Raw genomic sequence first — 23,740 nt, forward strand, 5'->3', positions numbered from 1 at the left:
GCACAGTCCTCATCTTTACTGTTAGAACAACAGATAACAGACAAGATGACTGGATCAGCACCCCAAGATAACACTGACTTTGAACTTTCTTTGTTCTGTAATGGATAAATACCATGTATAAAAGTTTATGATTCAGCTTTGTTGGCTGAATTTGAATGTGCAACTGAATGTGAGACTATATGAAGTAGTCTCAAGAAAAGGGAGAAAAGGGGGCTGGAGAGACAGCTCATTGGTTAGAACAGTGGCTGCTCTTGCAGAGGACCAAAGTTTGGTTCCCAGCTTCCAGACCATGTGAGTCACACCACCTGTAACTCCAGTTTCAGGGGATCCAACACCCTCTTCTGTGTTCAGACACCAAGCACACATATGTGGTACACACATATACATACACACAGGTACACACATACACATAAAATAAACAAATCTTAAAAAAACAATAAATGAAGACTTCTGTGTTCACAAGAGGAAGGGTTGGGTTACACGGTATCCTCCAAACTGCAGGGCTTGCTGTGAGAGAAATGACTAGAGGTTCTTATTGTGGTCTGTCTCTGTGGCTTTGCCAAAGCATTACATTAAATATCTCCTGGCTTGTTGAGTGTTATCACTGTATCACTTCAATTCGAACAACACTCCTGGAACAAGGTGTACAGAACAGAGACAATACACCATCTGCCCATGTGGAAACAGGAAAATAAATATAAGAGTTAGTAATGACCCAAAACATTTTGATATTTTATACATAAATATAAAATGGCATTTTATTTATAATTCTTTAGGTATAGAATCTAATTATACATTACATCCTAACAATGGTAAGTACCAGCTACAGAAAATTATGCTGTTAATCACCTCCTGGTTCACCTTCAGTGGGCACAGCAGACTGTTTTAACAGGAAAGCAAGAGCTTTCTCAAATGTGTTTTGCTGCTTAGAGAGGGCAAGTGGCTTCTCACCATGGAAACAATCAGGTTGCTAGGCAGGGCAAGGCCAAGTGTAGAAGAATGGTCCGTAAACAGATCTACTAAATAAATAGATCCTGCTACTGGCAACTTTCTTCAAGTTCTGATTAATAGCCCATGAAGTAATTGCTTGGCTTTCATCCAAACGCTTCTTTATTCATTGCTTCTTTGTCTTGCTGACAAAACAGCCAGTCAACACTGAAACATACAGCCTGGCCCAGGCATATGTGATGCCCACTGCACAATACACGGAGGTCAGCAACAAAGGAATGAAGGGGTACTTCAGCTTCCAGGAGGTAAGGGGAAATATGAATTCACAGCAGACTTCCAGAGGCCCCAGGCCGAGGAGGTAGACCGTTTCCATCCAGTTAAAAAGAGGTTTTTCTTTTCTGAAGGAGAGAAGTCTGATTTTAGATGAGTCACACCTGGTTAGCAAACAGTCCCCGCTAATGTCTCCCACCCGCACTCCCTCAGTGTGAATGACAGCCAATGCTGCAAAGACTGAATTGAAGTTTTTCACATGTTGAAAAACCATTTTGCTATGACACTCTATTACCTCAACGATTTAATCTACCACATTTAGCTATGCTGCTCAGACAAAACTAATTCTGTATTTAGAGGACAGATAAGTTCTGGGTACTGTGACAGTAGAGTAAGAACATACATAGAAACAGGGATCCTAAAAACGCTTAATTCTGGTAAAATATAAGTAACTCTTATATTTTTGGTTGTAAGCATAGCTTTTAACTGGTGAGCCATCTCTCCAGCCCAAAAAAATTATAGGAATCATAGTACATAGTTTAGAATGTAAAAAAATTCTGACCACCATTTTTAATTTTACATAGTGTTAAGTATATTTTAGTTTTTTCCCATTTGTATCTGTAGCTATGTAACCTTATCTGTAATGAGTATCTTATATTCTATTCTTTGGTTTTTAAATAAGGTTTTAAGCTAGGTAATCTTCATATACCCCTCCCCCCCAACTAAGGATACAACTTATGCTATCATGTCAGAAAGACAGGTTAGGGGAATTCCTCCCTCTACTTATCAAGTATATGTAACAGTTATATTACTGTTATAAATTAGTAATTATTATGTGTGCACATGCTGAACACACACATATGGAGGCTAAAGCTTGAAGTAAGGTATCTAAGTAATTGCTTCTCTACTTTATTTTTAAAACTAATCATTTTATGCGTATGAGTGTTTTGCCTTCATGTATGTCGGTATACTATGTGTGTGCCTGGTGCCCATGGAGGTCAGAAAAAAGGTATTGGATCCCTGGGACTGGAGTTAGAGAGTTTTGAGTCACCATGTGGATGCTGGGAATCGAACATGGTTCTCTAGAAGAGCAGCCAGTGCTCTTAACTGCTTCAAGCCCCCCCCTACTTTATTTTTTGAGACTGGAACACACACACACACACACACACACACACACACACACACACACTGGGGGGGGGAGGGAGAGAGAGAGAGAGAGAGAGACAGAGACAGAGAGAACACAAGCCAGTCTTTTGCTGAACCTGGGCATCACGGATTGGCTATACAGACTGCCAGCAAATGTGAGCTGCTGTCTCTGCCAACCCAGTGCTGGGACTCATTACAGGTGCAAATGGTGCTTGTTTTCCACAGGGGCTGGGGAACTGAGCTCCAGCCCTTCTGCTTACACAGAAAGCTTTACCGTCTCAACCATCATCCCAGCCCCCATTTGAAAATACATTTAAAATCCTCTTTGACTGTTTAAGAGCAAATATCTCACAAAAGGGAACAGAACCTTAAATGTACTTTTAAAATTACCTGAATAGTGTCTTCAGAGAAGAGATACTATAAACAGTGAACAGTAACATGAGTAAGATTTTAATGGGAAGTTCTGTTGGAAGACAAAAAAAAATACAGGTGGCAAAATAGCAATGAACATTGCTAATATTCTTTTCTTTCTATTTTTTTATTTTTTAATTTTTTTTTTATTAGTTCAATTTAGGGAACAAGTTTGTTTCACATGTAAGTCCTTTCTCCCTCCCCTACCCCCACGTACCCCCCACCCCATCCACCCTCCACTCCCCAGGCAGGGTAGGGCCCTCAACGGGGGCTCTGCAAAGTCCACCAAATCTTCCTGTGCTGGGTCTGGGCCCTCTTCCTATTTTTTTTTAGACAGGATCTCTACATAACCCAGCTGTCCCAGTACTCTCTATGTAGACCAGGCTAGCTTTGAACTCACAGAGATTCACTTATCTCTAACTCCTGAGTGCTGAGATTAAAAGTGTGTGCCACCACATCTAGCTAACCATTTTTGAGATAACTAAATAAATAAACTTCAAATTAGGAGCAAACCAGAGGTTTTAAGAAAAAGAATAAAAGTTTCTTCTTTCAGAAGACTTCCCAGTTATTTAAGTTAGAATGCACTGGTTTTTAGGCCTGGATGGAAAGGGCATGGCGACCAAACACATCTTCCTAAAGAGAAGCTGCTTACCTGGGGCAGTGAAGAGCAGAGGGAAGAGGGAGTAATGTCCTGTCGTGGTCAGAATCAGAAAAATTGTTGCATCTCCTGCTTTTTCCACAGACAAAATGCTAAAAATAAAAATTCTTACAGTAATTCCTTAAAACAATTGAATTGTGATTGCACAGCTTAAATAAATATGTCTATTATTATTCTTAGGACTAGCTAAATAAAATACTGACAAACTGGACTGGAGAGATGGCTCAGAGGTTAAGAGTACTGACTGCTCTTCCAGAGGTCCTGAGTTCAATTCCCAGCAACCACATGGTGGCTCACAACCATATGTAATGAGATCTGGTGCCCTCTTCTGGTGTGCAGATATACACAGAAGCAGAATGTTGAATACATAATAAGTAAATAAAATCTTAAAAGAACTGATAACAATCCCACTGTAAAATGAATACTGACAATCCCTTTATAAAATGAACACTGATTCTGTTACAAAGTCAACTCAAATGAGAATTGGCTATGTAAGTTTTAAAAAGTTTTCCCGAAGTTTTATTTACTTCATGAGTATGTTCTGTGTATACACACAGTTATGTCTGTACATGCATGCGTACACACACACACACACACACACACACACACACAGAGAGAGAGAGAGAGAGAGAGAGAGAGAGAGAGAGAGAGAGAGAGAGAGCTTGCTTTGTTGAGTTGCTTTCCTCAAAGATGTAAGATTTGGAGCTGCTTAGTGGAGAAAGATAGGAAATTCTACTCAAGAATTTTACTTCCAAACCTACAGTTAATTTTTTAGATAGTCCTGGACCTGCAGTGTGAGTTCAGACTGTGTAATCTGGACATTCTATGGTTCCAAAGAAAACATACTGATCACAGTTTAAATGATTTCTCATGATTTGGGAAAACCCTCAAAAATAGAAAGAGGCGGGTTCCATTCTCATTTATTTGCTGGATTTTAATGAGGTGTCAAGTGGACATTGTTCCATTTATAGTACTTTTAAAAAAGCGAAGACCATGGCACACACCTTTAATCCCAGCACCTGGGAGGCAGAAGTAGGCAGAGTTTGAGGCCAGCCTCGTCTACAAAGTTCCAGGACAGTCAGGACTACACAGAAAAATCCTGTCTCAAAAAAATAGTAACAATTCCCCATCAAATAAACAATAAAAAAGCAAAACAAGTAAGAAGATCACTGAACTCAGCATAAGGTCAGGCCGAAGTCCTAACTGCAAGTTGCTAGCTCTGTGACTTAGTTTTTAAGACAATATCTTGGTATGTAGCCCAGAATGGCCTTGAATTGACAATCCTCTTGCCTCAGCCTCCTCAGTACTGGTGAATATAGGCATGTGCCACCAAAATAGGTTTAGTTAAGTAACTTTGGTAAGTCATAAGCTCAAAGATCCCTGGTTTCTACAGATTCTAAGATGGGATTACATCAATTTATCCTAATTATCCTAAAGGTTGCTGAGCAGCTCAAAATAAAGTATACAAATTAACAAGATAAGAAATAATCAAATAGCTCTGAAAGTCTAAAATGGACACACATTGAGATACTGTGAAATGCTTGGTCCTTACTTGACTAACAATAGGGAACAGGGAACCCCAGGGCTTTAGTTTTGCTAATGTGATGTTACCGAGCATGCCAGCTTTTCCCAAGCTATGCTCCCACCCAATATTCTATTATGGCATTTAATCATCAAATATACAGGAACAATGTATGGATTTTTGCACACTTCAGAACCCTCACAGGTCTAAAGATCCAAGCCAATCAACCCATCATCCTCATTCCTTTCCTTTGCTTATCCTACCCCACTGGACATGACTAGAACAGCATAATCAAAACATGACAACTCTCTGAGCTATTTGCTTACCTCATTGGGAGAATTGCAAGGAGTATGGCTTTTTCATGGACATGCCACCCAAACATGAAGGAACTCAAGGCACAAAGAACCAGGCATCGGAGAAAGCCTCTGGGCCCTTGGGGTTTAAACCAAAGACAGAAAACAGAGGGCTAGAAACAATAGGCAAAGACAGAGCTTCAGTGTCATTTAAAGCCAGCTTGCAGAAGCAAGGCACAGGTAAACACAGTCTGTGTCATGTTAGAAAACAGCAGGACTTCACTGACATCATCCAGCACTCTGTGCAGCCCCCCAAAGCTAGCTTTACAAAAGAAAATCAAGACCATAGGAATATGTACTTACTTCATCAAAATGAACCCTATCAAAATTAATAAACAGTAAGTTCTGGGATATAAAATTTAACAACTTACTATCTGCTTAAGTAGCTAACATTCATTGAATTTACTAGGTCAAACTACAAAAATTCATATGTATTTTGGGGATAGTGCATTAGATTTTACCAGTTTTGAGAGCTGCAGTGCAATTTATAATAATAAAGCCATAGCCCTTTATATATACAGCTTATAAAGCTGAGGTTTTATTTATTTATTTTTAATATTTTACTAATTTCTCTATCTCTCTTTCTGGTGGTATATGCATGTATGCACTTTTGTGTGGAGTAAGACATATGCACACAAATTGGTCAGAGGGGGATGCTGGGTATTGTGCACTCCATCACTGCATTACTCCTTTTTGACAGAGTCTCTCATTGAACCCAGAGCTAGGCTGGTGGTCAGCTAATGCCAGCCATCTTCCTGTTTTTGTTCTCCACTCTGCTAGGAGCTGAGGGCCTGAGATCATCCTGTTTGCACAACTCGTTCTCATTCACTGAACCACTGCCCTAGCCCCAAGGCTGAGGTTTTAGAATTTTTAAAACATCAGATAAAATCTATGATTAAGTAGATTAGCAGAACTTAGAAACCGGCATACTAGTACTGCCACAATTAAATGGGGTCAGGTGTCTTGCCAGGAGATTTTGATAATTTAGAAACCAAAATTAAAGCTATCACAATGCTGAAGTCACAGAACACTGACAGGTGTGAGTGAGGCTCTAACAACAGCTGACCCACAGCAGAATTTTCTTCTTCTGTCTCTCTTTTTATTTTTATTTTTTTTGAGACAAAGTCTTTCTATATGTAGCCCGGATTGGCCCCCAAGCAGCAATCTTCCTGTCTCCACCTCCCTAGAGCTGGAATTGCAGCCTTGTGCCACCTTGTCTGGCTGGCTTCACAGCAGGCTGCTGCTCAATTCATTATCACCATCAAGACAAAATACCCTGTTTTCTAGACACATTTGATCATTTAGCCAAGGATGAGAAAAACAAAACAAAGCTTGGATGTTCTGCCACAAACATTTCCTCTTTCTCCACAGCATGCTCCATGCCTCCTACTTGGGCTTTTCTTTTTCCTCATGCCAGGATGGACAGATGGCTTAAACTGCCACTGGCAAGACTCTCTCACAGAGGCTTTTCTGGTAATCTTCCCTCACTATGTTCAAAGTTACCGAGAATTTCGAGGAAAGACTCCAATCTGTAGGAATTCAGCCATGGAACTTATCTTGCAGTTGGACAAGCTTGAAAGCCGAAATTCAGCCAGCACCATGATAGGAGAAGCAGAGGAAAAATCAACAAGTGGGTACCACATACCAAGTTCTTACCAGTATGGCTATCAGTGTACAGATGAGGGTTGCCAAAGGGGAAACTGAGGGAAGGACCGTATGCTGGAACTGCTGAACCAAACCACTTGTCATGGAGGCCCTGGGAATCTGGTTGGGATCAAGAAATTTCAATTCCAAACCTAGAGAGAAAGCAGATATTTACTTTAGTCAAAAGGACTCTCTATCTTACAAGTCAAAAATGCTACTAAATCTTACAGCTGTTCACAGCTGGATTTCATGGGTTTAAGTCTGCGCTGGCTGTGCTGCCTCCAGCACATGCTTTCTTTCTGGTTTTAGATGATAAGCTATAGCTATAGACTAAAATTGGAACAAGCTATTTGTGCAGCCTACCGGAACCTTGTGGGCAGGCAGCATTTGAGCAGAAACCTTCTCCACCACTTAAATGAAGCAAGCTATTTAAAAAGCAGATCATGTCACAATGAACTTGAGCCTTTCATTTGCTGAAGTATTAGGTTCATGGTCCTGCATACAACAGCCTTCAGTGATCTGTCACCTTTCTGCCTCTCCAGCCTCATCTGCACTGATGCAGCTCAGTCACAATGATGGACTAAGTGTGAGTCCATAGCATACTGTCCTGTGGTCACACAACTCCCTTCAAATGACTCACCCACTTTGCCAAACTTACTCAGTCATGCAAAGAGAACTCCTAAATCAAGAGGCAAAGTTGCTTTGCGGGTTCTCCAGCACTGTTTATGTGCTTACTATTTCTACCATACTATGTCCCTTAAATACAGAGGTGACTGTGAGATCCTAAACACAGAAGTTCGATAATTACTTGTCAGATGAACCAAGCTGGAGCAATGCTGCAAGTCCCACCCAAATAGGCTCCAGTGTAAAAACAGTGCAGTCAAGACAGCCTGAGCACTTATTGCCTTTCCTATTGCCAGCAACGTGGGGAAGATGTAGCCTACCAAATGTATTTTCTATTTATTCCTTTCCCCTTCAGTTTCTGTTTTTCCTTTTGTTTTGAGACCCAGTCTCATCTAACTCAGGCAAGTTTTGAACTCTTGATTCTTTAACCTCTGCCTGGCAAGTGTTGGAGTTACAGTGTATATATACTCTCATAACTAGCCACTTCCCCTCTTTTTTGAGACAGGATCTCATAGAGTCAACCCAATCAAGAATGACTCTGAACTTCTCATCTTCCTGCCTCTACCTTCTGAAAGCTGGGGCTGCAGGTGTACCCCATAAAAATGGTTTATGCAATGCTGGTAGTAGAACTAGGATTTGCATTCCCTGAGTTAATCCCAGGATCCTGATTTTATCTTAAAATTAATGGCTATTCCTCTGAGATTTTAAACCTGACACACTGACTTTCCATGTAAGGAATCTTTGGGGAGCAGGTACAAGGTAAGGTACAGCAGTTTCCTGACTCAGGCCTTGTACTGCACACTAAGCTGATTAGACAACAGCTTTTCACAATACAAATGTTTGAAGTTACTTTGTAAGAATGCCGGTTATAGCCGGGCAGTGGAGGTGCCCACCTTTAATGCCAGCACTTGGGTGGCAGAGGCAGAGGCAGGTGGATTTCTGTGAGTTCGAGGCCAGCCTGGTTTCCAGAGTGAGTGCCAGGACAGGCTCCAAAGCTACACAGAGAAACCCTGTCTCGAAAAACCAAAAAAAAAAAAAAAAAAAAAAAAAAAAAAAAAGTAAGTAAACAAAATAACCATTTTCTATAAGTAGATAACTCCAGGTCCAGGGGGATCCAGTGCCTCTAGCCTCTGTGGGTACCAGCACTCAAGTGTATACCCTCCCCCGCATAATTAAAGATTATTCTTAAAAAGCATCTAAATATTTTATCTACTCACCCAAGGAAAGTGTCTATAACCTCACTACCACAAGGAATGTTTGTAAGCAACACAATCCACTTACTGCACAACAGACTCGGTCTCAAGCAATTTAGCTCTGCTCATCTTGAGCTGAAGTGCAGGGCTGGAGACCAAGTAATCCAGAACACACATCCAAACACAAAACACGGGCAGGTGTTTGCACTTTCTGACGGGACTAGTACTTTCAGTATTCATAATCCAAGGGAAAAGCTGGGTACCATACCAATGACAGACAGTGCTTTGTCCAAAGCATTGTACAAAGCCCAGAAGTTTGGAGCCCAGTAGGCATGGCAAAGACCCCTCTTGAAAGGAAAGAGTCGGGAAAAGACTTGTGGCATCTGGTTCTGTTGAAAAAGAGAAACAAAACCAATTAAACAGCCATCAACTTACTCCAAATTCTAAAACAGAACAAGAAAACTACTTGTGCATGGTGCATAGAAAGTTCAGCAGTCTGGGTTCCAATCTTTTCTTCTACAAGTGAATGATCCTAATCAAGTCACAGACCTCTTTTTGCCTATCCTTTTAACTGGCCAGTGAGAAGACACATAAAAATCAGCAAATACCCACTCATTCTACTAGGAAATACAACATTTATATGGTTCAGGGACAGCATAGGGTTTGGTCCATCTAAGCCTGCTGAAGTGTTGGGGAGCAAGGAACACCACATTAGATGTAGTGTTCCTCATCTTAATAGAAGTAAAAATCTGATTTCCGGATGTGGAGCAAGAGAGAAAAGAAAATATTTGGACATCTGTCCCTGGCACTTTACATCATTTACTGTGTACAAAGGATGATCCAAGAGACTAGAAATGTTAATAAGTAGGGTGCATTTAAGCAGAGCCACAACGAGAACTAATTCTCTAGTGCAACCAGTTTCATGCTACTTGAAGATGCATAGAAATGTGAATGAGCACTTATCTTTGGTAGGAAAGCAAGAAAGGAGTTTTTACAGGTGCTTCATTCATGTACTTCCTACTCTATTGTTCTTTCTCAACAACAAAACCAAGACTACTTTTTAAAAAGCAAAAATCAGAAATAAAATAGAATGTCTTACCAAGGCTATGAAAGGGCCCAACGAAAGAGCAGAAACTAGGAAAACAATCAGGCCCAGGGAAATAACACGGACAAAGCTGAAGCTGTCCCATCGGACAGTGCCATCTACAGAAAAGGAAAGCCACATTACCAGGAGCACGAACAAGTACCCTCCAACAATACACGGGGTTTCAACACACATTCCAAATGTCCTCTCGCTTCAGCCTCCTTCGTACTGGGATTAGAGGTGCATGCCACCATGCCCAGGTATACACTGATCTCTTTGTGGATGGTGAAAGTTTATAGATCGGGACCCAAGACACACCTGTCATGCTCCATAACTGTGTCAGCTGCAAGGAAGAAAATAAGGATCTTGCTACCACTGCTAAAACTTGCCTGGTTTGCTTGCAGTGAAACAGTAAGATCGCAGCAGATAGATACCATAGGCTGGTGCTACATAGAGGTAGATGTGCTTGAAATGCAGGAGGACAGCAAAGAGAAATGCCCCTTCCATATGCCTTTTCTAGGAGACAGAAAGGGGAATGTATCACTTTGAATTCAAGGTGGATGAAAGGCAGTCTATAGTATCCTGTAGTGGATCCTGGAACAGAAGGAAGACATTAGTGGAAAAGCTGATGAAATTCAAATAACCAATGCTGGTTTCTTAACCTTAGTTGAAAGATTGTTTAAGAAGGTAGCACTGGGAGAAAATGAGTGAGGGGTATTCAAGGATTCAAAACTATTTGAGTAACTTTTCTGTGCAACTAAAATTATTCTCAAAAAGAAAAACAAGACAAAATAAAACAACACCCATCTATTTTTAAAGTAGAAACCTTTAAAACAAACAAACAAAAAAACCAGACAAAACAAAAACTAGAGTCTTGCTATGTTGTTCAGGTTGGAGTCAATCTCTCTCTCTCTCTCTCTCTGGTTTTGCGAGACAGGGTTTCCTCTGTGTAACAGTCCTAGCTGTCTTAGAACTAGCTCTGTTAAGTGCTGGGATTAAAGGCATGTGCCACCACCTCCTGGCTAGTCTCAAACCTCTTGAGTTCAAACAAATCTCCTGCCACAGGACCTCCTGAGTACAAGAACTACAATGGTGTGTTCTACCACACCCAGTTAATATAGTAACTACTAACATTTTTAAAAAATTATTTATTTATCATGTACGCAGTATTCTGCTTACATGTATGCTTGGATGCCAGAAGAGGGCACCAGATCTCATTATAGATGGTTGTAAGCCACCATGTGGTTGTTGGGAATTGAACTCAGGACCTTTGGAAGAGCAAGCAGTGCTCTTAACCTCTGAGCTACCTCTCCAGCCCCTAACTACTAACATTTTAAAGAATGTTTTATTATTAGTGTTTTGCTCCCATTTTTGTGTACATGTGTGCAGTGCCTGCAGAAACCAGAGGAGGGCATCGGATCCCCTGGAACTGGAATTACAGATAGCTATGAGCTTCCACGTGGTGCTGGGAACTGAAGACAGGTCCTCTGGAGGAGCAGCTGGTGTTTTTAACTGCTATGTCACCTGTCCAGCCCAATAACTATTTCCTTTCTCTTTCTTTTTCTTCTTTTTTCCTGAGACAGGATTTCTCTGTATAACAGCCCTGGCTATCTTGGAATTCACTCTATAGACCAGGCTGGCCTCGAACTCAGAGATTTGCCCTGCTTCTGCTTCCTGCTGAGATTAAAGGCATGTGCCACCACTGCCTGGCTAATAACTATTTCTTAATGGATATGCTGTAAAAATAAAATGAAATGTGGCACCTGGTATCACAACCTCACTGCCACAAAGAACTTCTGTAAGGAATGCAGGTAGGAAGGACTCAGTGGGAACTGCTGCTCTGCTCATCTGAGTTCAAGTGCGGGGTTGGAGACCCAGCAATCTGAACACACAAGGCAGGGTTTTCCACTTCCTGATAGGGCTAGTCCTTCCAGTATTCATTAAGTGAAAAGGCTGGGTATCATACCAACAACAGGCAGAGTTTTGTCCAAATCATTCTATTTAAAAAGAATCCTGTGTGTGTATCACTATACTGTTTTCCGTATTTCTGAGACATTTAAATTTTCTATAATAACACTTAAAAAATTCAAAGTGGGGGTTGGAGAGATGAATCAGCATTTCCTGCTCTTGTAGAGGACCAGGCTTCTGTTCTTAGCAATGACATGATGGCTTAACATTGCTTGTAACTCTACTTCTAGTAATATGATGCCCTCTGACATCTGTGGGCATCTGCACACACCTGGTGCACATAAACTCATAGGCATAATACAGATAAAATAACAAACAAATCATTACTTCATTAATATATAGTAAGCATCAAGCCTGATACTATGTCATACTGGGCAGTGGTGGCGCATACCTTTAATCTCAGCACTTGAGAGGCAAAGACAGGTGGATCTCTGTGAATTCAAGGCCAGCCTGATCTACAGAGTGAGTTCCAGGATAGCCATGGTGGTTACAGAGAAACCCTGTCTCAAAAAACTAACAAACAAAAAAAGATACAGGTTATATCATCAGTAACCACAAACTATATTCTAAGAAGACAGAGACAGCACAGTTAACTTGGTCAAAGAAGAGCTAGGGTCAGAGGATGAATGAATATAATCTATAATGTTGTGAGAAAAACACTTGTTTTGTGTGTATGGGTTGTGCTGGGGATTGAATCCAGGGCCTAGTGCTTTCGAAGCAAACATTCTATGACTGAACTATAGCCTCACCCTATTAAACAAACAAACAATTAAAAACAAAAACAAAAGACTCCAGTGCCCAATGTGTGTGAGACTCTGAGTTCTATCTCAGCATGGTCTCACAAGGTCATTGCCCAGACTGGCCCTGAATTCCCTGGTCCAAAGGATCCACCTACCTCAGCCTTCTAAGCAGCTTGGACTGCTTAGGGCATACCACCATGCCAGGCTAAGGGGAATAAATAGGGTATTTAATCCACAGAAATAAAGGGATCCTAGTTAAAATAACAAAACTTTGGACAAGCTTAAGCTAATTTTAACAAAAGAAGTCTGAATTCTACCTACATTATAGGAATTTGGAGAAGAACCAAATATGGCTATATATTTTATTAGCATTAAGATAGAAACATGGGTCTTTTGATTTCAAATTCTATATTTTCATCACACTATTCTAACTAATCTATAAGCTTCTCATGGAAAAATACCACTGTCATTTAAACAGCAAGTGCTTCCATTCGGCAGAAACAGTCCAGTCAAACACAGAACTCTAATCCATACCTGCCACACTGTAATGAGTTTTTAGGATATGATTTTTCTATTTGTAAAAATAAAGAAAAATTATCATCCTAAGAGCAGGTTGAATTTGTGAAAGTACCAATAAAAGTGTCTATATGGTGAAATTCTGAACAGGGGGTCAAATAATATCTATCAATGTTATCTTTATAAGCTAAAAACTACAAGGGGAAATCTAATTAGGTTCTTCTGTGTTTACCTGAAATAACCGTGCAATGGAGAGCAGCATTAATCCAGATAAAAAGCCATTGTACTGGAAATGAATATCTGGAGAGACGTCAAGGAAGATGAGGACATTGGATTCATAATGAACTGTGCTATGAATAAGTATAGAATTTGTAGATGCTTTCTAAATGAGTAAATTAAAAATAACAGTTTAACTGGTTCACAAAATTAACTCCTCAGGAACAAAGTATTTTAATAATCAGAATCCAGTAAACTTGGAGAGAGCACAGTTTAGGGAGTTAAGTAACCCAGACAGCCCCCATTCAAAAGCAGCTCACATTTAATAATCATCACTACACCATAGGATGTAGTATACCAAGGATACGGTCTACAATTAACAACCCAAAGTTCCACAACAGTAGCACAGACAGAATAAACTTTGGCTTCTCTGTAAGTTCTTTGCTTGTTTTTTTTCCATCAATGCATTTACAGCACCTACATGGACACATCAGGAAATAAAAATAGAAATAACTTTAAGCTTCTTGAAACATCATAATACTTCTACTTTCAGCCATTTCTGACAAACCATCTATTATCTATGGTTGATCTCAGGGCTATTTCATATCCTTTCCTTGGGTTAGCTGATCAGATACAAGGGTTCATTTAATAAAACTAAAGCCAACAAATGGCAATCTAAGCCCTCAAAGCAAGAATTTTAAAAATGAGCGTACACACATTAGTTCAGTCCTTGAAAGTGAAAAGTGTGGGCCAAGTATGTAGCTCCATTGGCAGAGTGCTGGCCTAGCACACAGGGAACACTGCACCAACTGAGCACAGTAGTGCATGCCTGTATTCCAACTCTGATGAGTAGAGGTAGGAGGATTATTAGTTCAAAGACATTATCAACAACATGGCAAGTTTCAGGCCAATCTGAGCTACATTAAGACCTTGTCTCAAGATAAAAAAAAAAAAAGGAAAGAAAGAAGAAAGGGAAGGAGTGAAAAACGCAAGCTATAACTCAGTGGCAGAATGGTACATGCTACATGCTAAGCAATGAGAGCAAGATTCTGGCTGGGTTCAATCCCCACTGTATACATATGACCCATATATTCATACAGAGAGTGAAACATTCAGACCAGTCTTGGGCTATACAGTGAGACCCTGTGTCAAAAATAAATAGAACTGCAAAGCTGTAGCTCCTTACTACCCAGATGACGATGATGACAATAAAGCTTTATGGAAGGGGCTGGGAGATAGCTTGTCAGTAAAGTACTTGCTGTGCAAGCATGAAGACAAGTTCAGTCCCTAGAACCAATTATTAAAAAACAAAACAAAACAGAGTGTAATACTTGTAATACTAGTGTCAGGAAGCAGAGTCAGGTGTATCTCTTGGGACTGTGTTTCATTTTGTTTTGTTTTTTTTTTGAGACAGGGCATCTTCCTGGCTTGGAACTTGTCAAATAGGCTGGTCCAGGCTGGTCACAGGTGCCAAGGATCTGAGTAATGGGATCAGAAATGTATGCTACCATGCCAGCCTTTTTCATATGGTACTTTGTTTGCTTGTATGTCTGTGTAGAACGTGCATGCTTGATTCCTGCAGGTCAGAAGAGGGCATTGGTCCCTTGGATCTGAAGTTATAGACAATTGTGAACTGTCATGAGGGGGCTGAGAATCAAACCTGTATTCTCTGCAAGAACAGCAAATGCTCTGAACTGTTGAGCCATCTCTCTAGCCAACCATAAGATAATTTGAGTCTATTGTAATGAAACTACCTAAGAGCAGACTTTGGTAAAGCACAATGGACATGTGTGCATAAATGTGTATGTACTATGTGTAGGTACGTGTCCCACAAAATAGGGCAGGTCACAAAAGCCTTTGGGAGTGGCCAAGGAAAGGAAGGCATGTGGAGTTATCCTTCATGAGAGAACTGATCCTGGAATCCTATCTGGATTTGTTTTCTCAATAACACAGCATCTTTTCATACAGCTATCCAAAGCCTAACTTTCCCCTATTTCTCCACAAAACCTCTCAAGACTGCTTCCTGTAAGTACTCTCAGACACTTTAAAGCTCAGCTTGGGTTTTTGCTGGTTCAAGATTTGCTATTATATGAACAGAGTTGTTTTTCCTGTTAATCAGCAGTAATACAGCAATTTCTCAATATCTTCCACACAAATAAAAGCCCATACAGCATGACATCTGCCACTTACTCATGAACAGCGTAAAAGAAGAGTGCATCGGTCAAGATGACAGAAAACCTCTGGAAAAGCAATGTTCTTGAGCTGAAGTAGTTCAGGTTATGGATATTAAGCATCTCTTGATCAAAGTATTTGGCAATATGTGATAGGGCGTATTCAAACCATGCAAAAAAGGGGGGATAATCCAAGGTCCACTCTGAAGTTGCCTGTGATTAAAAAAAAAAAAAAGTAAAAATTAAAACATACCTTAACTAAACAAGGTGTATAAATACTTAAAATTGTTCACTCTCAAGTCTTTTAAAAAGTATAATGAAATAATATACTGAAAGTGCCTTAAATATACAGAGTTATTTGTATGGAAGGAGAATTAGAAGATGACGAAGATGATGCACACCTGTAATCCCAGCATTGAGAAGGCAGGTGTATATATATGTCACAGTGTACATGTGAAGGTGCAAGAATAGCAGAATTGCTATTTTTTAAAAAAGTAATAGTGTGTCCACATCACGTAATGCATGTCAAAGCCAACCTGCAGAGTGGTTCCCTCTTTCCACCATTGTCAGGTTGTCAGACTTGGCTACAGGGCCGTGTCCCTGGCCCAGAATGGCCCACTTGCCTTTCAGTTAACAGATCTTTCTCTTTCCACAGTGCTGGAGATCCACTCCAGGGCTTTGTAAACAACAGGCAAGTACTTTACACTGAGCCACATTCCCAGTCCTGAAAATCTGATTTAACAGCTATAGGTGATTTTACATAGCATTTCTTTTGTTGTTGTTTCATTTTTGAGATAGTGTCTGGTTATATAGTCCAGGCTAGCCTTGAATCTTGATCTCTTAGCCTTAACATCTGCAGTGCTGGGATTATAGGCATGTGCTGCAATGCTGGCTTACATATAATCTTTTTTGTTGTTGTTGTTGTTGTTTTGTTTTTTTTCAAGACAGGGTTTCTCTGTGTAGCTTTGGCTGTTCTAGAACTCGTTCTGTAGACTAGGCTGGCCTCAGACTCACAGAGAGCTGCCTGTCTCTGCCTTCTGAGTTCTGGGATTAAAGGCATGCGCTATCAAGGCCTGGCAGCTTACATATAATCTTAAAAGGTGAAAATAAACTTACCTCATAATACCACTGAGATATTGGCAAACTGTGAGTAATAGCAAGCCAATTTCGGTGTACTTCAAAATCCGTGGAATGGCTAAACAAAGCAATTATGGAACAAAATGAGATTTTGAAACAGCTGTATCTCATTATCCTATAAAATGACATAGCATGCACACATGCGCAAAGTCCTAAAACATCTCAATTAAGAGGTCAGGCCTCCCTCTAGGTTGTTGGGGGATCTAGATAGGGGTCTGAGATATCCAAGGGCTGACACAAAGCTTAAAATGGGTTCTTAGACCACTGCACAAAACTGACTTTCTCACAAACAACTCTTAACAAAATCCATAGTCCAGAAAAAGCCTTACAAAGGAGGGGCTTCAAATATTTAAAATCACTTTTATATTATTTTATGTGTAGGTACATGTGTGGAAGTCAGAGGACAACATATGGCAGTTGGTTCTCTCCTTATATTGTGTGTGTCTTGGGGGTGGAATTCAGATTGTTAAACTTGCCTTTAGGGGACCTTTACCCACTGAGCATTTCGAGTTCAAGGACTTTTTTGTTTTCAGAAAGGGTGTCATTATATAGTCCTGTCTGGTCTTGAACTTCCTTCATAGACCAGGCCTTGAATTTGCATCAATCTTCTTGCCTCTGCTTTCAGAATGCTGTGATTATCGATATGAGCCACCATATCCAGCTCTTGTTTCATTTAGACCACGCTTTAACATGGGCTACACTCCCTTCCTTGGAAACTCTCTCGAATTAACATCAATAATATATAGGTGGTTTTGTGCATCGACCCCCACCAACCCCATTAGACAAAGTTGGGATATGTAATCCAGGTTGGCTTTTCTATTTTTTTTTTTCTTTTTCTTTCAAGACAGGTTTTCCCTGTGGCTTTTGGAGGCTGTCCTGGAACTAGCTCTTGTAGACCAGGCTGGTCTTGAACTCACAGTGATCTGCCTGCTTCTGCCTCCCGAGTGCTGGGATTAAAGGCGTGCGCCACCACCGCCCAGCTTGGCTTTTCTATTTTTTACATTTATTTATTCTGTGCACAGGAGAGGAGCAAGCTGTGGCCTGTGTGCACTCGTGTACACATGAGTCTGTGTTTGTGCTCAAGTGTGTGTGTGCAGATCAAGGGGACAGCTTGGGAGAGTTTGTTCTCTCCTCACACAATGTAGCTTCTGGGGATCAGCTCAGGCTGTCAGGCTTGTCTGCAAGTGCCTTTACGCTGGCCGTGAGTTCTTGATTTTTTAGCCTCCGCATCCCAAGTTCTGGAATTATACAAGTACCCAGCTTAAAGATTCCTCTGCCTGCTAAATCAGTTATCATTCTACCACCTACTTTCAAACTGTAGAATGCTGTTCATAACAATATCCTTTTCACACTTACAATTTATGTTATTATATTTGAGAAAGGGGTTTGCTATAAAGTCCAGGCTGGCCTCTAATTCATGATGCTCTTGACCTTGGACTCCTGAGTTCTAGAATTACAGACATGGGCTGCCATGCCTGTATTTAATTTATACTATTCTGACATCATTTTAGTTAGATCTGAGATGAGATTAGTTTGGTAACAAAAACCTTTAGTCAAGTTGTAAGTTTCCCCATCTCTACTATAGGCAATCAGAAAACTTTTTCGTCTTTGGGGCTCTGATTTAGTATAGTGCTTGAAATAAAGTAGGGGGGCTGGAGAGGTGGTGACTGCTCTTTCAGAGGACCTGGGGTCAATACCCAGCACCCACATGGTGGCTGAGTTAGAAGTCATCTCCAGTTTGCGGCCAGCCTGGGCTACATGGTAAGACCTGTCTCAAAACTAGCAGCAACAACAAATAAAAAAGCTAGGCCTGGTGGAGCACATCTATAATCCTAACACTCAAGAAGCGGAGGCAGGAGGATTGCTGAATGTCTGAAGCCAGCCTAGGACAGTGTGAGACCTTGTCTTAAAAAACAAAAAGTTTTTCATATAAGCATAGGAATTTCTTCCTCATTCAATGGTGATATATGAATGAATGGCTATAAATATTTGGAATTGTGTTATGAAATTTAAACCAAAGGGAGAGAAAGTTAGTTTTGCAGTATCAGCAGTTAATATTTTCTAATTAATGAAGATAAAGAATGAAAGTAATTACAATTTGTTGAAAGTATTTGGGGAAAAAAAACAAAACTAAGACTAGAAACATGATGTCAAATAGCAAGCAACTACAGTGATGTACTCGCTTAAAGTCAGGGCACTTTCTGAAAAAATGCAACCTTAAGCAATTTGTGCACACATTACAGAGCACTTACAGGAACTAGTAAAGTTATGGTATCACTAGACAATGAACTCTTGGTCTGGAGAGATGGCTCAGAAGCTACAAGGACTTGTTGCTCTTATACAGGATCCACACTGGGCTGCTCACAACATCCTATAACTCCCTCTTCTGGCCTCAAACGGAGCCTCACACATGGGGCATGCAAACACACAAATAAAATAAATCTTAAAAAAAAAGAACATATAATCTTACAGGACTGTCATTGTATATGTAATCTATCAGCGACAAAAACATTGTCATCAAATGATACTGTACTTGGTATGTAATGTGTTTGCCATGCTTGGGCCTGTTAGCCCTTCACTCTTTATATACACAACTAAGTGGTGGTTCCTGTGCTTTTAGTTTCGACTGTACATTTTTTTTTTTTTTTTTGCACAATCTACCTGTTTTCCCCAGCCCTGGATGATCTGATCACTTCATGTGTTATCCTGTGTCACTTTCCTTCTTTTTCAGCCTTTAACTACAATGACAACTTTCTGTACTTAGAATCCCGAGTTTTTTCCTTCTACAAAGCTTTTGCCCTGTGCCTGAACTGTCTGTCAGGTTGGTTATTCTTTTTAATACTGAGGATATAAACTTAAACATCACCTCCTATAAGAAGAGTAAAAGCTCTGCTGTCATTTACTGTCTCCTTTATAAATCTTTTAAGACTCTGAAAGTTTGCCGCTCCCAAGTCCAGGGAAGATGAGGTCCCGAAACGCTTTGATGACCCCTCCATCTTCAGGATTTAGAACGGCGCCTGGTCTTTTAAGCAGCAGGTCTTACTGTCCGAAAGACAGTCTGACTGGTGGAGGTGGGGTCATTAACTTGCATTTAAAGGATAAGGACCCTGAAGCTCACACACTTGAAAGCGACTTGCTCTAAATTAGCATAAGGACTCATCCTGGACAGACATAGCTATATTCTAGCTCTCAGGTTAAGCATCAAGCGGTGTGGTAAAAGCTTAGCAAAGGCGGAGAGAACACATGGCCTTTATGCCCAGAACATCCATACAAGTCTCACCCACCCTGCCGGCCGCCGGGCCTTCCCGCCCAGCCCCTGGCTCTGCAGGTCCTTACTAGGTGGGGATGAGGAGGCATTTGAGGAGAGTCACCCCGAGAGCCAAAGCCGAGAACCAGTGGTCACCACTAGCTGCAAGAGTGAACGCCGCCATTTCTGGAGTCCCGTCACTTCCGGGACTCGCATGCTGTAAGGTCTTTAGAGGCGGTGCCGGCGAGCTCTGCGCATGAGCCGGATGCTCGGGGCGCTCGCAGGAGAGCGCGCCAGCGTTTAAACCTCCCGCCCAGGCTCCATTGTTTTAGACTCAGCTGCGCCTGCGCCGACCTCCGTGGTGACAGATACTTGTTTATTCGTTCATTCATTTTGGTTGTTGTTAGTACGCACTTCCATTCAAATAGTGGCTGGTCGTGTGCTTTGAGTGGTGATTTTGGGTTGGAGATACCAACGTGAGATAAACCCCCAGAGATGTTCAAGGTGGTAGAGGAGATTGTTATCCATTAGTTACTCGGATGAAAGTTCTCGAGAGAAAGAATAATAGTAAAAGGCCCTTCGAAACCGGAAGTTAAGTGCAGGTATACAGAATGGTCTGAGCAGGGATACAGAGCTGAAAACCCATTCTGATTCTAGTAGCGTTTTGCTAGGTTCTTTGTGCAGCATCTGCTCCAAGCAGAAGGAGGCCAAGGTCTAGTACTTACCACATTTTTGTTGTGGTGGTTAGTTCATTCACAATATATGTCTGGCTGGCTTGGAACTCACAGAAATCTTCGTACCTCCGCCTCTGGGGTGCTGGCACTAAAGGTGTGCATCACCACCACTTCTCACATTTAATTGCAAATGATCTGGGTAGCTTGTTAAAACTGACATTCAGTGGGATGTCCTAGTACCAGTGCTGCAGGTTCACAAGGGCTGGGACATATGCAGTGATCCACATTGTTCTAGTCTGTTGTACTGCACGGTCTCACTCAAATTAAATCCCCCCTCCTTCCTTATCTATAATGATTAAGATTAAGAGAATGAATACAATACAGCCTGGTCTACAGAGCAAGTTCCAGGACAGCCAGGGCTACACACACACAACACACACACACACACACACACACACACACACACACACACACACACACACACGAGAGAGAGAGAGAGAGAGAGAGAGAGAGAGAGAGAGAGAGAGAGAGAGAGAGAGAGAGTGCAAGTTGTTTGAGATGGTGCCAAGAAAGAATAAATGCCCAGTAATGGGTCAGAGAAATTGAATACCGTACTGAAAGATGTATGGCAAAGTATTAATATGAATTTATGTATCATTCACAACTTCATATACCACCTATATGTTTATGGTGCTCAGTTTTATACCTCAAACCCAGCCTTCTCTCACTCCCAGATTCTTATTTCCAGCTGTCTATCTGATATCTCTTGGGTGGGGATCCTTCCCAGCCTCCTTGCCTCTCTCCTTCCCCTCCCCTCCCCTTTTCTCCCCTTCCTTTCCCTCCTCTCCCTTTTCTCCCCTTATCCTTCTTCTTATTCTCTATTTATTTATTACATTACAGATGGTTGGGAGCCACCATGTGGTTGCTGGGAATTGAACTCAGGACCTCTGGAAGAATGGGCAATGCTCTTAACCACTGAGCCATCTCTCCAGCCCTCTTCTCTTTTCTTTTACATCTCTCCTCCTGTTGGAGATTGAATTCTCAGGGCTTCATAATATAGTTAAATGCTCTATTAATGAGCTACATTCATTCCTGCACTTATAAGCATTTTACATATTTGTTATTTTATGTATTTTAAGGCTTGAACTCACCCTGGAGCCCAGGCTGTCTTTCAACTTTCAATCCTCCTGCCTTAGTTTAACAAATAAATGACATTCACAGGTTCTGGTGATTAGGGCATGGATGTCTTTGGAGGATGTTATCTAGTTTACCACATACTTCACACGTATTATATCTAGAACTGAATTCGTGATTTTTTCAATATTATCCACTTAGAGAAAGACATCAAATATCCAGGTTTACCTCCCTCCCACACCTGTTCAATATGATATGTCACTCGCTGCGATAGTGTTTTTCTTTTTGAAAGGGGTCACTCTGTGTTGCCCAGGTTAATCTTAAACTCCTGGACTCAAGTATTCCTTTCTCCTTGCTGTTCTCCAAATATACTTCATTCTAATCCCCACCAGCAATCTCATGCTTCTGTTCCCTGACCATGGATGAAACTTGACCAGCTACTTTGAATATCTACCTGTCTTCCTTACCATGATGGACTATGTGCCCTCAAACTGTGAGCCAAAATAAACTGTTCCTTTCTTATGTTGCTTCTTACCAGGCATTTGGTCACAGCTATAACAGGCCCCCAAGTCTTAGTAGTCCCCCATACCTTAGCATAATTTATACCATGATAGAAATTCCATTCAGGCCATAAAACTTGGCACATAGATAGCACCACCTGCCAAAATGAAAACAAGACCTAATTCATCAAACTCCATAGTTCTGGGAAAGTCTCTAAATGTACTAACCTTGCTTTTTGGCTCCTGTAATTCTGCTTCTGGCTAAAAGTTCTTGCTATATCAATCTAGGATATGGTTTTTGTGCTTAAAAGTACACCCTGAGAAGGCTCACGGCCACCCTGGGATTCTGGTGTAGTTTCCAGTCAGCTAACAAAGACTTTCTATTGGCTTAAACACATGTCCAAATAGTCTTCTCTGGTGGATACCCAACAACAACAAAAACAAGAAAAATAAGTAATTCAGGGTCTACCTTGAGTCCAAAGGGGCAAAGCTGTGCAATGTGCAAGGTCAGCTGATCTTCTTTCTCATGCTATGATCAAGTCACTGTGTCAATAACTAGAATTTAAATCAGGAACCAGCCAAGGTGGCCCACACCTATGAGCCCAATGCTCAGGAGGCCAATGCAGGAAGACTGAGAATTCAAAGTCAGCCTGGCCTATGTAAAAAAAAAAAGTTACTCTTGGTGTAGTAGCTCACACCTGTAATCCTAACACTGGGGAGACAGTAGGGGGATCACCAAGTGTTCTATTAAGGCTATTAAGTGAGACTCTGATCTCATAACACACACACATACACACACACACACACACACACACACACACACACACACACAGAGAGAGAGAGAGGGGGGGGGGCTTTGAATGACAAAGGTTGTTTTACAACTCTTTGCCTGCATGTTCTTTTGGCACCAAGACCTCAGTTTCTATATCCTTGCCAACGTTTGCAAATCATCCCTTCTTTGTGGTGGACAACATCAATTTTATCCTGTGTTTGCTCACCCTGTTTCATTCTCTCTTCCTTAAGTCTCTATTTCATGGCATCACCATAATGGATTAAACAACCAAGGGCTAGGAAGGAGGAGTTGTATCTAGAATCAGCATAATTTTACTTCTTCCTGCAAACTGAGGGGCTCTAGTGTAATCAGCCTGCTCTTAAAGAGGTAACTGGTTTCCCTGAGAACTGGAGTTAGGCTGGGAGCTCAGCACTGGCCTGCTGGCTTTTGATTCAGGAAGGGCAACAATGATGTCAGCTTTTGCAAGAAGAAGCCCATCTTGTTGAACTTCCATAGCCACCCAGCCGGTGGGTACATCTCTTGGGTATCTAAGGACACTGTCTGGCTGACATCTGGGTGAATCATCTTCTGGTTCTTTTGAATCTCCTTTACAGCAAGTACTTTCTTGTGGGTGTTGACCTAAGCTACTAAGACCCATGTAGCAGCCAACCCAGATTGGAGACTCCTCTAGTCCGGATCTCTTTGGTTTAATCTTCCATCATTAGTGGGGTTTTTATTTTTTGCTTTTGTGGTGTTGTAGCCTGGGACCTTTCAGATGCCAGGCAAGTGTTTTACCACTGAGTTGTATCCCC

General features: G+C 41.2%; 1 protein-coding gene across 6 annotated transcripts; it reads right to left on the reverse strand.

Moving 5' to 3' along the window:
- Window positions 1-425: 425 nt before the first annotated feature.
- On the reverse strand, window positions 426-20,096 carry Alg8 (ALG8 alpha-1,3-glucosyltransferase). Of its 6 annotated transcripts, XM_027407679.2 has the most exons (14): window positions 19,938-20,037; window positions 18,854-19,043; window positions 16,581-16,659; window positions 15,484-15,677; window positions 13,661-13,770; window positions 13,310-13,377; window positions 10,243-10,369; window positions 9,869-9,972; window positions 9,038-9,158; window positions 6,965-7,104; window positions 5,282-5,421; window positions 3,428-3,525; window positions 2,755-2,827; window positions 426-1,346 (listed from the first exon to the last, which is right to left on the reverse strand). In XM_027407679.2, exons 4-14 carry the CDS (start codon window positions 15,585-15,587, stop codon window positions 1,115-1,117), a joined length of 1,317 nt encoding a protein of 438 aa, XP_027263480.1. In that variant the 5' UTR covers window positions 15,588-15,677; window positions 16,581-16,659; window positions 18,854-19,043; window positions 19,938-20,037; the 3' UTR covers window positions 426-1,114. The 6 variants fall into 6 exon arrangements, with proteins under 6 accessions (XP_027263480.1, XP_027263479.1, XP_027263481.1 ...); XM_027407678.2 differs by lacking the exon at window positions 18,854-19,043 and having other exon boundaries at window positions 19,938-20,095; XM_027407680.2 differs by lacking the exon at window positions 18,854-19,043 and having other exon boundaries at window positions 19,886-20,009.
- Window positions 20,097-23,740: the final 3,644 nt, after the last annotated feature.

The sequence above is a fragment of the Cricetulus griseus genome, chromosome 3 (genome assembly GCF_003668045.3).
Source record: "Cricetulus griseus strain 17A/GY chromosome 3, alternate assembly CriGri-PICRH-1.0, whole genome shotgun sequence".
In the NCBI taxonomy this organism is placed as follows: domain Eukaryota; kingdom Metazoa; phylum Chordata; class Mammalia; order Rodentia; family Cricetidae; genus Cricetulus; species Cricetulus griseus.

Coding starts and splice junctions, on each gene's coding strand:
- Alg8 (XM_027407678.2), bottom strand. CDS start 20,032: ATGGCGGCGTTCACTCTTGCAGCTAGTGGTGACCACTGGTTCTCGGCT. Junction 13,771..15,483: donor TTCTTTTACGCTGTTCATGA/GTAAGTGGCAGA, acceptor GTGTCCATGTAG/GTGCTGTAAATGCATTGATG. Junction 3,526..5,281: donor CTTGCAATTCTCCCAATGAG/GTAAGCAAATAG, acceptor TTTTATTTTTAG/CATTTTGTCTGTGGAAAAAG.